The 17085-nt window shown below is 38.9% G+C and overlaps 1 protein-coding gene across 4 annotated transcripts in view; it reads left to right on the top strand.

The window, feature by feature from the left end:
• The window catches only part of Thada (THADA armadillo repeat containing), a 351130-nt gene that overhangs the window by 91271 nt on the left and 242774 nt on the right, over positions 1-17085 (top strand). For all 4 annotated transcript variants that reach the window (XM_070025487.1, XM_070025484.1, XM_070025486.1 and 1 more), the window contains one exon: positions 16856-16988. In XM_070025487.1, coding sequence (XP_069881588.1) covers positions 16856-16988 — 133 coding nt within the window. The remainder of the gene's footprint in view (positions 1-16855; positions 16989-17085) is intronic.

Raw genomic sequence — 17085 nt, 5'->3', positions numbered from 1 at the left:
GAGCTTCTATTTTAGTTTGTATAATAGCAGGTATAAAGTATCTAAAAGATGTGTCATGACCCCTGACTGGCAAGGATAGGCACTGGATGTATGCACTTAGTATCACTGTATGTTTGAGTATATTTTGATGGGATACTACCTGGAAAGTAAGGTGAACATATTTTCATAAGATAAAGCCACCCAAATTTGAATGAAATTTAAAAATCCTGTAGTAATGAACAGAAGAGAGAGAAAGCAGCAAGGATGGGCTGGTAGATATTTATGGAGGAGGCAGGAGTTATATTCAAGCATAAGTAAAGTTTAAGTACCAAGGAAGGTTTGTGAGTAAATATCTATAAATTTGTACCAACATGGCTTATTGTTAAGTTTATAAATAATCTTGTAGTGTTGTTGCTGCTATGGTAAGGTTAGTATGAAATACTATTTGACTAGATAGATTGAGGCCTAATTTTGAGTTTTTGCATAATTGGGATGGAGAGAAAACATCAAATGTTTATTATCAGAGCTAGATCTTAGGTGTCAGAATAGAATAGAGACATAACAATTATCTATGACTCAAGCTCTTAGTTCTATGTGTATCATCCATTCCATTTATTTTCAGTGATATTACGCTAGAATTAACCTCCTTAGATCAGATCTCTTAATCTCTAACGGAAGAAACACTAATATTTGCCTTAGTAATAGTCAGAGCTCTCTGGCTTTTGTTGTACAGATCAAGTAAAATAGATACTGATGAAAACTCCTCCAAATGTAAAGTTTGAGATTATGGAGTTGGTGAGTAGTTTCTAGTTGGAAGTATTAAGTTAGATAATTAATGACAGACTAATGGGGGAGAGCCTGACTTCAGTTATAACCATTTAGATCTGAGGTGCTGAGGGTTTCCTAACAATACTTTCAACCACATATTACAAATATCACATCTTTTCAGTTAACATTAGGCTCCATTGAGTAACAACTACATACATGATAGATTGAATGATTAGGAAGAAGGCCATAGATATTTTCTTATATTTCATGATTTTTTTGTTGTTGTTCTGGGCAGTTCTTCTCTTTGTGATGTTTACTGATTCAGTTGGTGATATCCAGCTAGCCGATGAACTGGTCAAGAATGATCCAAGTCAGCTGTGCTTACATTTCTGGTACCTTGGTTGGTGGTGGTTAGACGACTGGACCTGGTTGGCTCTACTGTACCCTCTTATTCAGCATAAAAGTCTTGAGTTAGCTACACTTCTTTTATGGCTATGGGCCTCCCCAGTGAGGATAATCCAACAGAAGAGAGCAGACAAACCTATATGCTTGCTACTGACCTACCCTGGGAATTCTCACAGCATTGCTTCAGTTATATTCTTTGCGTTATAAATGAGTCTGTAGGCTAGACTGGGTGTAGTTCATCTTTTGGTGGTAAGTAGCAAGATTATATTGTAGAAATATATGTGGATGGGAGATAATGTGGCAATCTTTGAATCTGCCACATGAACAGATTGCATATGAGTGATGAAGGTTACCAGGGAGTCTGTGCTTGCTCCTCTGGCTTTGTTTCTAAGGAAAAAGTTGACTGGTTTGATAAAGATGAAGTTAGTTTATGTTACATGTATTGAATGTGAGATAATGTTGGCATATCCTAGTGAAAATATTTGTCAGTAGTAGGAGTAGCAGATTAGGTGATTCAGCAGAACCAGATGGAGATTTTTGAGTTGTCTCCATAATTATTATTAGTAGGGTTGAAGTCTAGAGGAGTGCAGAAAAGGGACAATAACAGAGAACCAAGACAGAGGCTTTTGAGCCACTTTGTAATGATGCAGTTGAAGGCACTTCAGATAAGGAGGATAGGAAGACCAGGAAAGGCCCAGTGCCTGGTATCACAGCTACTTTTAATTTACTTTAAAGATCTCATGGCTGTCACTATTGGCTTTTGACCAGTCTCTTATGAGTTCTCGGATGTTGCTTCCAGACCAAGTGGTTCTTGATCCCTTTGGAGACATTTCAAATCTGCTGAACAAAATGTTTTGCACAGAACATCTTCAACAGTGTGTGTGGCTTTCTTTTGTTTGGTCTTTATTTTTAAAAGAAAATCTGTTCTCTTGGACTTCTTTTGAAAGCTTTTCATAAGCTCTTAAATTATGAAAAACTTGTTTAGGCATACAACATTTAAAAAGTTTGCAAAAAGGCCTGGGTGTTCACAAAAATACCGCAGTATTAGAGGCCAAGTGGCCCCCCCCCCCCCCCCCCGCCTTTAAACTACAGCTGTGTTAAGGAAGGAAGCACTTAGAGAGATTAATGGAGAAATACTGAAAAGTTAAACATGAGCAACGTCGTTTAATTTGGTTTTTAATAGGATTATTCAAAATATTTTCAAATATAAACTAACTTCACTATTAATCATCAAAGGATAGATAAAAATGGAAGTCACTGTTTATTTTTCTGGGAAATTTTTTTAGATCAATACTTGTATGCACCAAATACAAGCAGTATGTTGAGATACTTTTCTGTATTTTGATTTTTGTAGCAATTTCAAGTTGAGATTTGATGAAATATGAATACTTTCTTTAAAAAGTATAGCATTGGGCTGGGAAGGTGGCTCAGTGGTAGAGTGCTTGCCTTGCATGCATGAGGCACTGGGTTCGATTCCTCAGCACCACATAAACAGAGAAAGCTGGAAGTGGTGCTGTGGCTCACATGGTAGAACACTGAGCTGAAGAGCTGAGGGACAGTGCCCAGGCCCACAGTTAAGGCCCCATGACCTACCCCTCCCCAAAAAATAGAGTATATAGGACTGGGAAATAACAGTAATCTGTGACTCAGATCCTTAATTCTATGTTTATTTATTTTGTTTATTGGCAGTGAGATTTTGCTAACATTAATCTCCTTAGCTTCTGATCTGTTCATCTCTAAAGAAGGAAAATAACATTTACCCTACTGTCAGATTGCTCTAGCAGCATTATCTAGGCAGGCATAGTGGTAGGCACTTGTAATTAGCAGTTCGTAGACTGAGGCTGAAGGCCAGCCTGGGATATATAATGAGACCTGTCTCAAACAAAACAGCCTGGTTGAAAATGTAGTAGAGTGTCAGCTATGAGCAAGCAAGCTGAGTGTGAGGCCCTGAGTTCAAACTCCAGTACTGAAAAACAAAAGTAAAAAATAAATAAAACCATCATTATCTGCCTGTGTATCATTGTCTACCTAAGTATTCAATTGTGTGGTTAAGTACATTAAAGTTTCTGATTAATTTTGTAGTTACTTGTTTACTGTCTGTGGCTTTACTATTTAAATTTGGCCTTTCAGTTTAAATGAACAGAATTCTAAATTAATGTTAAGTTGTGGACTTTAACTTTATTTGTCTGATCATAAGTTAGAAAACAAAATAATTGACTATAATTCTAAATCTAGAAGGAGAATTTGTGAGTACTTGCTAATCTCTTCCTCTTTACATTTTTTTTACTTGTGCTGCTCATAACTATGGCTTATTCTGAAGCTAGGATTTTAGACCCCAGGCCCAAAGTCCAGGAGTCCCAAGTTAGGTCCAGCTATTTGTCCCCATATGCCAAATGAAGATACATGGTGAAGTACAGAGAAAAGAGATTTATTACATGGCAGCCATAGAAAAACAGCACTTCAGTATATCTTTGGTCATTTTCTAGAGTATAGACATTGGCGTTAGGTTAAATAGGAAGAATTGGGGCAGGAGGTAAGGAAGGTCTGCATAGTTAAAACAGTCCATGTCATAGGTGTGGGTGGCTTGATTGACCATATTTCAGTCTTCACCTTTGGAAGAATTTTGAAATTGTTATCACCTTCTTACTGGAATAGAGCTGGTTAAAGGTGGTCTCCTTAGTTTTTGGCTACTTAAGGTGATAAAAAGAAGGCATTGCCTGTTTGAGGGGCAGTTTGCCTTCCATACAAGATGCTTATCAGTAAATCTGGTCTTTCTAGGAGCCCAAGCTATTGCAAAGTTGACTGCAGCAGAGAATAGCTCAGATCAAAGGCCTACATACACAAAACTGGGAGACTTAGTTAACAGGATCAGGCAAAAGTATTTTTTAAGTTGCCTATTACAATTTTATAAGTATTTTTACATCATTACATTTATAAGTATTTTTATATTACTGTTATAAAAGAAAGCTGTGACATTTAGCAGTTTTTGTCATAAAATAATAGTGTGAACTCATGGATATCAACCATTATGTTAGGCAGAGTGATTTAAAATGCCTTTAAACTTACACCAGTTAATATTAGCCACCATGATTCAAATCCAACAAAAAAAAATCCTTTAACAACTGAATAATAGTAAAAAATACTTTCTGCGAGGCGCTGGTGGCTCATGCCTGTAATCCTAGTTACTCAGGAGGCTGAGATCTGAGGATTGCAGTTCAAAGCCAGACTGGCAGGAAAGTCTGTGAGACTCTTATCTCCAATTAACCACCAGAAAAAAACCAGAAGTGGGGCTTTGGCTCAATTGGTAGAACACTTACCTTGAGCTGAAGAGCTCAGGGACAGCACCCAGGCCCAGACTTTGAGCCCATGATTGACCCCCCCCCAAAAAAAAAATCTTCTACCTTTCTTGAGAATGAAAAAAATATGTATCTAAATAACATGTAAAAATAAATCTAATATATGAGATTGGAGGGAAATTTTTATTTCATTTGACAAATATGCTTAAAGAAGATACTTAATTCTCACTGAATAGCCCTTGAATTTTATTTGAAATATTAAGCATTAAATGAAGAATAAGTTATAAGGCATTCTGGCTCATACATTCTTCTAGAGGAAAATACATATTTTTTCTTTTCTATAGTTGATTAAAAGGCTTGGGGGGGGAAGTAGACTATCTTAAGGTTTTATTTTTTGTTTTTGTTTGTTTGTTTTCTGGTGCTAAGGCTTGAACTCTGTGCCTGGGTTTTGTCCCTGAGTTTCTTATACTCAAGGCTAATATTTTACCAGTTGAACCATAGCTCTACTTTTTCTATGATTAACTGAAGATAAGAGTTTCATAGACGTGGAACCACAATCCTCAGATTTCAGAAGCCTCTTGAGTAGCTAGGATTTTAGGTGTGAGCCACTGGTGCCCAGCTTAAGGTTTTTTTTTTTTTTTTTTAATTCATTGTGTCTTCAGTTTATGATTTACTAGTGACCCTTGAAGTCTTATTTTTAAGGCTACTCTTATGGTTAAGTCAGAAAATGCCTTCTTTCTAGAAATTTGAACATCAGTTTCAACACCTTCATAATCATACATTGTCATTTAGATACAAAAACAGAGGACCTTTTTCTCAGTGAATAACCCTATCCTAGCATTTTTAGTAAAGTCTTAGAGATTGTAATATTATTTTTTCTCTTTGATCTTGGGGAAATTATATTAAATATTAAGAGAAAAAAAATTCTTCCAACCAGTATTAATCCACCATATCTTGTTCTTCTTTCTATGGCCCTCTGGTCGGTAATTCCATTTAGATTTGATCATTGTTATTGCCTGTGCCTGCAGCTAAGGCTTCCAAATAGCCCCTGATATTTCAGCCTGCAATCAATCTCAACAAGATGTGATAGCTGGTGAGGGAGGTTAAGATGGGTTCAGTTGATAAGGTCGATTTCTCACTGGCTCTCATTTGGGCAAATCATTTTTTTCAGGTTTAATGTTGCAGCATGCTTTAGGATTATGTCTCTTTTTTCAAATGTGCTTTGTGCATACACAGCCTTCCTGCACACATCTGTTTGTATTTAGTTTAATTGAAATAATAAACACAAACCTTGGAATAATAAACATAGGACTTGACCAAAGAATGAATGGAGTGGAGAATTTAGTTATAAAATAATTGGAGATGTAAATTTTTTTTTCTTAAGTTAGGGAAGATACTGAAAGAGTTTGAGGAAATGAAGATAACATTTCTTAATAAACAATGCACACATAACATAGTCAATCAGAACTCAACACACAATCACTGTGTTACCCCCTGGGTAGATGGATAAAACCATTGGAAAGCTACTTTGTAGTCAGGGAATCAAATTTATTGGCACGAAATAGTCTAATGACCAATTAGTGGGGTATACCACATATGTAATTTGATTTTGCTCTATGGGTTTTATGCTTATCTTCAAATACTTATCCTTTGTGAGTGAGATAGCTCTTTGGATAGAAGTTAGACTAATCTGTTTATGGAAAAATGATTTGCTCCAGTGGTGCTCAAGACAACACAAAGCCTGAACACCCTGTTCTATCCTGCTTGTTCATTTCTGTCACTTTTAGTAGGGGTTCAGGCTGTACCACGTAAGAATAGCAAAGCAATAAGAAAAAACTGCCTATATCTTTCCTTTGGACTTTTTTTTTTTTTTTTAGTTTCTGGCCCCTTCTTGATTGTGATGAAAAAGAAAACGAGTGATTTGATTAATTTTTTAACTCCTCTGCATAGAGAAAAGAACATAGGTTATGAAATCAAGCAAGTTGCACCTGCCAAGCTTATTAACACATAATAAGACCATTTAATCTCCCTGGGATGCTGTATTCTCTTTCTATAAGAGAAGATAGACTGGCTGTAAACTTCATTCAGCTCTGAGCACTCTACTTATTGTACAATGCTAGTTTCTAATTTCTGAGTGGAAAAATCTGGGGATTTTGTTTATTAAAGATTGTGGGAACCTAGTGCCCACTCAGGCCTGTAATCCTAGCTACTCAGCATGCTGAGATCTGAGAGTCACAGTTCAAAGCCAGCCTGTGTAAGAAAGACTGTAAGATTCCTATCTCCATTAATCACCAGAAAACTGGAAGTGGAGCCGGGCGCTGGTGGCTCACGCCTGTAATCCTAGCTACTCAGGAGGCTGAGATCTGAGGATCGCGGTTCAAAGCCAGCCCAGGCAGGAGAGACTGTGAGACTCCTATCTCCAATAAACCACCAGAAAACTGGAAGTGGCGCTGTAGCTCAAGTGGTAGAGCGCTAGCCTTGAGCTGAAGAGCTGAGGGACAGCGCCCAGGCCCAGAGTTCAAGCCCCACGACCGACAAAAAAAAAAAAAAAAAAAAAAAAAAAAAAACTGGAAGTGGTGCTATGGCTCAAAATGGTAGAGTGTTAGCATTGTGCACAAAAGCTCAGAGAAAGTGCCCAGGCTGTTGAGTTCAAGACCCATGACCGATAACAACAACAAAAAAGATTGTGGGAAGTTAAGTATATTTTAGTAAGCTTCTTTTAGAACTGGTAGACTGATCTGACAGGAATATTTTGTAGATAAATAATAATGAACCTTGAAGTCTTAGTAAGAAACTTAATTTTGTGATATACTCAGAGGCTAAAGACACTGGGTATTTTGTATTAGCTTGGCAAGATAGTCAAGTAAAACAGAAGTGCCTTCAGCCAGAGGACATCTGCTCTTTTAGTGGAGAGCATTCACTAATATTAGCAAGATATTGGAATTCCCCGAGTCTGTGGTTGATGACTGCATAGATTTGGCATGAAGACCCAGGAACTGCTTCTTCATTCTGGAACCTTTCCCTTTTCCTTACTGACCCCTGGACTGTGTGATGAGGAACCAAAACAAACAACTAGAGTTTGCTGCATTGTTCTTGTGAGCCTTGCATGGTTCCATTTTTACCTCTCAGTCCTTTCATTATCATAAACACCAGCAACATTGGAGTTTTGAAATCACTTCCTTATAAAGTAATCTTTCCTTACTGGGAAGGAGACAGAAGGTTCATTGAAGAGCCAAAACTCTAGATTAGGTTTCTGTGTTGAATAGGCACAGTGACTTCACCATTGAGCAGTCCCTCATTTTTACACCTGCCTTTTCGCTTTTGTGCTCACTTGAGGGTACAGCTAATTAGTGTAGCCTCTAGCACTAACACTGATTGATTCTTCTTTAATCAATGATTTAACAAATGATTTTTTAACAAATGATTTGTGTGTGTGTGTGTGCTGATCCTGGGGCTAGAACTCTGGGCCTGCTGTCCCTTAGCTGCTTTTTGCTCAAGCCTACCTAGCTCACTACCACTTGAGACACAGTGCTACTTCCAGCCTTTTCTGAGTAGTTTATTAGAGATAAGAGCCTCACTGTCTTTCCTGCCTGGGCTGAGATCCTCAGAACTCAGCCTCCTGATTACCTGGGATTATAAGCATGAGCCACCAGTGCCTGGCTAACAAATGATTTTTTGAGTCCAGATATTGTGCTGTACAAGCTGTCTTTGACCACAGGGGATAAGACATGATGGACCACAGATACCACAAACATACAGACAATGACTAGAGCCTAAGCATAGGGATAAAGCCTTTTGTGAATCTGCAGTGTTGGAAGAGCATTTTCATAAAAACAAACTTAAGGTACTTACATATTTTAGAATCATTGCCTTGTCTAATTGTACCTGTAGATCAGGAAATAGTCTCTGACTTTTTTTCAGGGGGTGTTGAGATTTAGCTCAGAGCTTCATACTTGCTAGCTATTATGATATTCAGAATTGTTGTTTGTTTTGTTTTTGCACATATGGCACCTTGAACTCAGGGTGTATTTTCCACTCAAGGCTTCCACTTTACCAGTTGAGCCACACCTCCAGTTTAGCTTTTTAGCTGGTTAATTAAAGATAGAGTCGTGGACTTTTCTTTCTTTCTTTTTTTTTTTTTTTTGGTCCGGTCGTGGGGCCTGAACTCTGGGCCTGGGCGCTACCCCTCAGCTCTTCAGCTCAAGGCTAGCGCTCTACCACTTGAGCCACAGCGCCACTTCCGGCTTTTTTCTTTTTGCTTATGTGGTGCTGAGGAATCGAACCCAGGGCCTCAGGCATGCAAGGCGAGCACTCTACCGCTGAGCCACCTTCCCAGCTCCCGACTTTTCTTTCTTGAACAGAGATTTTTAGATCTCAGCCTCCTGAATAGCTGGAATTACAGATTGAGCTGTTACCAAGCCCAACTTCACATTTAAATTTTGAGGATTAGATAAGTAGAAAATTTATTTGGTAGATATTGAAGAGAAGACAGAGAACAATTTATTGAGCTGTCAACCCTAGATGGTAGTGAGAAGAATAATTAATGCCATTAATGAAGGTAGAAAGAACAGAAGGAAGGATAAAAGGAAGGAAGGAAGGAAGAAAACAGGAAGGAAACGAGTGGGAAGGAAAGAAAGAAAGGAAGGGAGTGCTTGGTGAGAGGTGTAGGACATGTACAGACAATATTATTTGAGGTGATGTTGGGATGGTGTCTACTGGGATAATGGACAGCTGGAAATACATCAGAGGAAGAGAAGAATCAAAGTTGGAGATGAGGAACCTGGGACTCCCTCAACTCTTTAATACTGAAAGCACAGCATTCTGGGAAATCCCACAGTCTCTGGGAAACAGGGACAATTACTTTGGCTGGAGGTATGCATTTGAAAGCCAAACAGGAAATAGTTGAAGCAATGTGCCTGGAGAGGATCTCTTAAAGAGCCTTAAGAAAGATAGGAACATGTTATAATCTTAGACGAAATGTGTTCAGCCAAGTAATACTGTCGATGAACCTATATTGTGCTGGGTTTTTAAGCCTATACTTGGTTTTGTTCTTGGGGGAAAAGTTGCCTTTTGGGGCATTATTTAGGCAAAAGATCTGATTTTGATAGTCTACTTGGAGACTCCTCTGGAAAAGACCTTCATGCAAATGCTTGGGATGTAGAGATTTGCTGACTGATTCAGAAAAAAAAAGGAGCTGAGTTACCTGCTGGCTGTAATGGTGGCACTTATTGTCACTGAAAAGCACTTGTACTTTCTTTTCTTTGTCAATCTGGTTTTTTGAATGATACACCCAATCAAGTTGGTCAGTTACAGATTATTTATTCAACTGTTTCTTAAGCTTTGTGTTGGGTACCAGACCCTGTTCCTGGTACTGTGAATAGAAAAATGGTCAGGACAGAATATCCCTTATTTCGTGGAATTTTTATTTTAAGGGGCATATAAAAAGTCATTAGCTATCAGATAGCAGTATGTACTCTGGTGTGCTAAAGTTTGATGATAAGGAAAAGTCTTTCCTCTTAGATCAAAGTGTTATTTTAGCAAAGATCTGAATGATGAGAAGCAACAGCTTTTTTGGGGATGAGCTTTCCAAATAATATGACTAGCTAGTGCAAAAGTCCTGAATATTTAAGAATAGAATAGAAATAAAGGAGGAGGCTACAGTGCTTGATAAGAAATGTACTCATTATCTTGCCCATGTAATTGTAACCCCTCTGTACAGTATTTTCACACACACACAAAAAAGAATAGAATGGAGTATGGTCAAGTTGAATGAGGTTAAATAAAGTAGGCCCAAATATGTATAGTTTTGTGTTTAGAAGGAATTTCGGTCTTTCTTGCTTTAAACCCCAAAGAGATGAGTACTGTACAGAGGTTAGTAGTAAACCTGATCCAGAGTCTCCCTGTCTCTATGTATCCATAATGTTTCCTTAGCTGCAGCTCAGGAAGCTCTGGTAGTAGCCCTGTTTTAGTCTTTTAGTGTGGGAGAGGAAGCCACTGAATTCCCCTGTTTGTAGGGAGAAAGGTTAGTAACTTAACTCCATTGGAACCTGACTCCATAGCCATTATTGATGGATGTTCTGTTTCTGGACCAAATTCTTTTGTCTGGCTGGTGGTTAGGGTCTTGGCTCAGAAAAGATACAGACCTAGCAAGCAAGGGAATATTGAAATAGGATCCAGTGGCAAAGTGCAAATTGGAAACTAGACAATTAAATGGTTCTTCAGAAAAGCTTCTTTGGTCCTGGTGAATTCCAGGGCAGAACAAGGAGGTCTAGAACTTCTTGTAGGAGAGATGGTAGGAATGCCTTGAACATTACCCAGAGCTCCTTCCTGAGATTTCTGGATCTTGAGCGGTGATCAGAGAAGGCCCTTTTTTTTGATGGGTAGCAGGGGTGGGGGTGGGGAAGGGCATTTGCCAGCCTTGACCTTGTAGAACATCCTTCTGGCTTCATTCTGAAATTCCCCAAATTAACAAGGAGCTATGGTTCCTTAGTGTGCATACTCAAGGGAATAAATAGGCCTGGCTTAATGTTTGTAGTTAAAATAGCCAAGAATCTAAATCAGGGATCTTGGCCTAAGATATTTCTCCCAATCATATTATCTACCACTACCTCAACCCCATTTAAGCTGTCTACCATTTTATATGCACAACCTTCAAAGTTTACCCCAAATTCATTTTTCTCCTACTACACTGTACTAATTCTTGTTTACCTTATTTCTAGTAGTTGCTTACATAATGGGAAACTTAAAGTAAAAGTTCTTGTGAGATGCACTATTTCAAAAACATTTTATCAATTTGAGTGAGAAGGGTTATATCTAGAGACCAAAAGTTGAGGCTATGGAGTGTTTGTGATATGTGTATGTGTGTATATGTATGTTGTATGTTACTTATGGAAACTAGCAAAGAGAATTGAAGGTCTGTGTAGAAATTTGGACAAGTTATGTTTATATGGGTGACCTATCAAGGTAGGAGAATTTGATCAAGATGGAAGAGGAGTTGGGTGAAGGTTGGTTAATAATCATGAGCATTGTCAATTCATATACAAAAGGGTGATGCATAGTGACATAAAGTTCCCGTCTAAGACCTACTTTTCCTTCAAGCCCTTTGTGTGCTAAGCCAAGCAGACCCGAGAGGCTCAGCAGCTATGCCGAACTGCTATACTAGTATATTAGTGCACTTGACAAAAACAAAGGAAGTAGGAAAGTGCCTCATCTCCTACAATTCCTTTTTCTCTTACTTTTTTTCTCATAGTAAATTTTTTTTTTTTTTTTTTTTTGGGGTCCGGTCATGGGGCCTGAACTCTGGGCCTGGGCGCTGTCCCTCAGCTCTTCAGCTCAAGGCTAGCGCTCTACCACTTGAGCCACAGCGCCACTTCCGGCTTTTTTTTTCTTTTTGCTTATGTGGTGCTGAGGAATAGAACCCAGGGCCTTGAGTATGCAAGGCAAGCGCTCTACCACTGAGCCACCTTCCCAGCCCTCATAGTAAATTCTTACAGGAGATGGCAGTATTATTTATAAGCAAGATGGTCCTGAAGTGGGGAAAAATAAAAGTAAATGAAATTCATATGGAACATTAGATTCAGTAGTGTTCTATTTCTTTACTTTTGTAACTCCTAATCTTTCTTGGATGAATGGTGCACCAAAAAATAACTTTTCCTCTAATTCTGTTTTTATTTTCTTGCCATCTCATTAAGTGAACTCACATACACTTTAAAAAAAATATAGTGGTTCAAAAGGAAGAAAAAAAATAGTAAGCTAATATGTAACTATGTCTCTAGCACTTAAATAATTTGAGAAATTTGTATTTCAATTTTTGATGGGAAACTATTAGGACTACATAATCACATATACACATACACATACACACACACTACACATTTCATACATTTTAAAGTAGAGAAAATAACAAATGAATCTCCTATATTTACCACTCAGATTCAGTATGTATCAAAGTATTGCCACATTTGTTTCATCTGTCCCTATAAAGTATGTCTAGATTTGTGATGATTACTTCTACTTCTCTAAAAACATGGACTTTTTCTTTCATGTCTTAAGTGCCATTGGTGTATCCTATAAATAAGTCTCTGGTGTCATCTCATGTCTAGAGCATGTATAAATTTCCGCTATTATTTGGCAATATTTATTTTTCATTTGACTTATTTGAATTAGGATCTAAACAAGGTTCACGCATTGGGTGGCTTTTTAATGTCATTGAATTGCTAATGGTTCAGACTTTTGACAGTTGTTTTGGTGGCTGAAGGAGTGGGTAGTAAAAAGAAAGGATGAGGTCTTGGGCTTTAATTCATGCTAAAAGGAAACCTTTAAAACCACAGAGTTATAGAGCCAGAGGCTTGGCTCAGAGGTAAGAGAGCCTGCCTCACTAGTGTGAGGCCCTTAGTTCAAACCCTTAGAACCGCCAAAAGAAAAAAAGTTGAGAAAAGCTAATGTAAAAAAATAGGTTGGGTAAAAAATAGGTTGGCAATGTGGCTTAGTGGTAGAGTGCTTGCATTCATGAAGCCCAGGATTTGATTCCTCAATACCACATAAACAGAAAAAGCTGGTGGCTGAAATGGTAGAGTGATAGCCTTGAGCAAAGCTCAAGAACAGTGCCTAGCCCTGAGTTGGAGCCCAGGACTGACAATAAAATAAATCAGTAAGTAAGTAAATAAATAAATAAAACCATAAAACCTGTTTTTTGGTTTTGGTTTTTGGTTTGGTTTGGTTGGTCATGGAGCTTGAACTCTGGGCCTGGGTGCTGTCCCTCAGCTCTTTAGCTCAAAGCTAGTGCTTTACCACTTGAACCACAGTGTCACTTCCAGTTTTCTGGTGGTTATTGGAGATAAGAATCTCATGGACTTTCCTGCCTAGGCTGGCTTTGAACCTCGATCCTCAGATCTGGAGCCACCGGCGCCCGGCAGCACCTGTGGTGCTACATATACCTAAATTTGAATTGCTATTTGGAATTAAACTGATAACTATTTTGTAGCAGAGTAAAATTTTTTTTTTTTTGCTGGTGGGTCTTGAACTCTGGACTTGGGCACTATCCTTCAGCTCTTCTGCTCAAGGCTAGCGCTCTACCACTTGAGCTAGAGCGCCACTTCTGGTTTTCTAGTGGTTTATTGGAGATAAGAGTCTCATGGACTTTTCTGCCAGGCATGGCTTTGAACTGTGATCCTCAGATCTCAGCCTCCTGAGTAGCTAGGATTATAGGCGTGAGCCACCAGCACCCTGCCAGGGTAGAATTTTTTTTTTTTAACTCTCAAAAATTTTAAACTCTCAAAAGACAGAATTCTCAGCACAAATTGGAAATCAATTATCTTTAAGCTTTCTTCAATTAGAAAAAAGAGTACTTTTTCCTTTGAACCATATCTGTTTATTTTTACATTAATTTCATTTAAGTATAGGCATTATCCTCTTTAAGATAAATTTATCTACTTCCCATTAAATAACCTCTTTCTCCAGATGTTACATAATATGATAGAAGTTTAAAAAATATTAAAAAAATTAAATGTTCTTAAGCACATTAGGATAATAGTGTAGTAGAGCAAAAGCCTGCTTGTGTAGTTAGTGTTAATATAACTCGAAAATATTGTTACCTCTTCCAAGATAACTTGTATTCTTAATATCCATAAACCCTGGCTCAAAATTTTGGTCACATTTTGAGAGAGATGAAAGTAATTACTAAAATATAACTTAACGCTGTATAATCTCTGTAAATATAGAACATAAACTATAATAAATTATACATTTTTACTTTTTTGTTGAAAATCTTCATATGTGTGTATGCCTGTTGATATCAGGACTTGAACTCAGGGTATCCCGCTCTTGCTTGACTTTCTTGCTCTTGGCTGGCACTCCACCACTTGAGCTACACCTCTAACTTAGTTTTGCTAGTTAATCAGAGAGGGAATCTCACAGATTTTTTTTTTTTTTTGGCCTGGGTTGGCTTCAAACCTCAGTCCTTCAGGTTTCATCCTCCTAAGTACTTAGGATTACAGATATGGAAGATGAAGAGGGAGGACAATCTCAGATCAGGAGTGTCAGGCCATGGAATCATGACCTCACCTGACAACCTAGACCATCAGTGATAGAGCCTTCAACCCAGCCACATGCCTATTAAAAATCCTGGCACTCTGGGTTCACCGTTGATGACTTGGATGTCATCCACTGCAGGATGCCTGTGCAGTACATCCTTGGGGACTGGGACTTTTGCTGGCTCAATCTGAAGATGACACCCCCAGTGATCATTCGTCGACTAGAGACAGAGGAACTGGTTGAATAGGTGTTGGAAGAGGTGGCCCAGCATCCCCATGTGGCTGGAACCCAAGGTGGCCCTCTCATTCTGGAGGTGGGCTGAGGGTCAGGAGCTGTTTCGCTCAGCCTATTGAATTAGCTTCATGAGTACCTCTCAAGATTTAGACTAAGGGTTTGTGTGGAGCAGATCCTCGGCGAATCCCTGAGAAAAGCCACTTGAAGTCTCCTCAGAAATCTCTGTTCAAAGCCAGCCCGAGCAGGAAAGTCTGCGAGACTCTTCTTTCCAATAAAACACCAGAAAACCAGAAGTGGATCAGTGGCCCAGAGAGTAGAGCTCCAGCTTTGAGAAAGAAAGCCGAGCAGGAGATACAAGCAAGACCAGGCAGGAAAACCTGGCAGGCACGTATGTCCAATTAACCCAGATGGGTAGAAGTGGAGCTGTGGCAGTGGTAGAGTCTCAGCCTTGAGCAAAACAGCTGAGGAACACATAGGGCCCTGAGTTTAAGCCCTGATATGGACACCAAAAAAATTCAAAAAGAGAAGGCCAAGTTTATGTATCAGTGTCCTATCTACTTATGTGTGTATATTACCTCCCTGAGTGCAAACAGATTGTATGCAATGCTTCTCCTTTTATGTAAGATTTATTTTTCAGATAGACTTGTTGCACATACTGCATCGTTCTCTTCTTTTCAGGCCCATGGCTTTTCTCTTCCATAGTTCCAGACCTGTGTCCTTATATGATGCACACTTAAGACCTCAGCAGCCTTTATCTACATTTTATTATGAGGCCAAGGCAGGAACAGTCACAAATCAGGCAGGGGAACAGAAGATCAGGTTTTTTTTTTTTTTTTTTTTTTTTTTAAATAACGAGTATTCAGAAAATTAAACTTGGGGAATGTAAAATGGTAGCATACTTATGTAGAAAATACCATTATGAAAAAGATGAGAGGGCTGGGAATGTGGATTTGTGTGAGAGTGCTTGCCTAGCATGCAAGAAGCACGGCATTTGATCACTCTATAGCACATGCAGAGAAAAAGCCAGAATTGGTGCTGTGGCTCAAGTAGTAGAGTGCTAGAGACAGTGCCCACACCTTGAGTTCAACTCAAGTACAAGTAACTTCTCATCACCAAGGGAAACCCAGGAAGCCCTTGAACATCTGCCCTTTACAATATAAGTCAACTGCTTATCACAAAGGGCTTTGGGAGCATATTAAGCCTTTCAACAATGGACCTTTCAGAACTCTGTAGGACACAAGGTTATAATGCTAGGGTCTGAGAGGCTGGGCATATGGAAACTTGAACCTTGAGCTCTGACTCCAATTCTGGTGTACATCAGCGTTCATTTTCCAGAGAATGTTCTCCTAATTAGCAAATAGGAAAAGTACTTTGATTAACCCTCACTTTTTGCCCATTGTGTGTCTCGAACTCAAGCCTGGGCACTGTTCCTGAGCCCTTCATCTCAAGGTGAACACTCTACCACTTGAACGACAGCACCACATGGGGTCTTTTGGTGGTTCATTGGAGATAAAAGTCTAGCAGGCTTTCCTTGCCTAGGCTGCCTTTGAACTGTGGTCTTCGGATCTCAGCCTCCTGAGAAGATAGGGTTCCAGGTGTGAGCCACTGGCATCTGGCCTATTGCTTTTGCCAGTGTTGGGACTTGAACTTAGGGCCTGGTTACTGTCTGTGTGCTTCTTTTTCTCAAGGCTAGTGCTCTACCACTTGAGCACTCCACAGCTTCTGTTTTTTTTCTGAGTATGTGGCACTGAGGATTCAAACCCTGGCATTCATGCATGCTGAGCCACATTCCCAGTCCCATCCTTATAATTTTATCCCTCAACTTGCCTATCCTCAAGGAAAGGCTCCTGAATATAAATCATCTAAAGAAATTCCTATAGGAAGGTGTTAAAGGTAAACAAGACAAAGTTCATTTTTGGGAGAGACTCTAAACATGTGAAGACTGTGACAAATGCCTCCATTTAATTATGTATCATGTTTCAACACTTAATAAATTATTAATAAAAAAAAAAAGGATTACAGATATGATCCACTGGCACTAGCCAACTATTTTCTGACAGTGTCAGTTGTACATTAGTAGTTTGTACTTTTTCCTTTGGGTACCTGATAATTTCAGATGTTTGCTTATGTCTACCTTTTAGGTGCCCTAATGTGAGTCTGCAAAAGCTACCCGAACAATGGTTATGGAGTGTTTTGGAGGAAATTAAAAACAGTGATCCTTCATCCAAACTTTGTGCTACAAGGCGCAGTGCTGGGATTCCTTTCTACATACAGGTGGTACTTTATAAGGCTATAGCTGTTTTGTTTATTTGTCCTTCTGTAATATATTCTAATCCCCTTAACATGTGAATGAGCATAATGTGAAAGGGAC

Source organism: Dipodomys merriami, unplaced genomic scaffold (genome assembly GCF_024711535.1).
Source record: "Dipodomys merriami isolate MVZ:Mamm:240054 unplaced genomic scaffold, mDipMer1.0.p SCAF_17, whole genome shotgun sequence".
Lineage (NCBI taxonomy): Eukaryota > Metazoa > Chordata > Mammalia > Rodentia > Heteromyidae > Dipodomys > Dipodomys merriami.
This window is presented reverse-complemented; position numbering and strand designations above follow the sequence as displayed.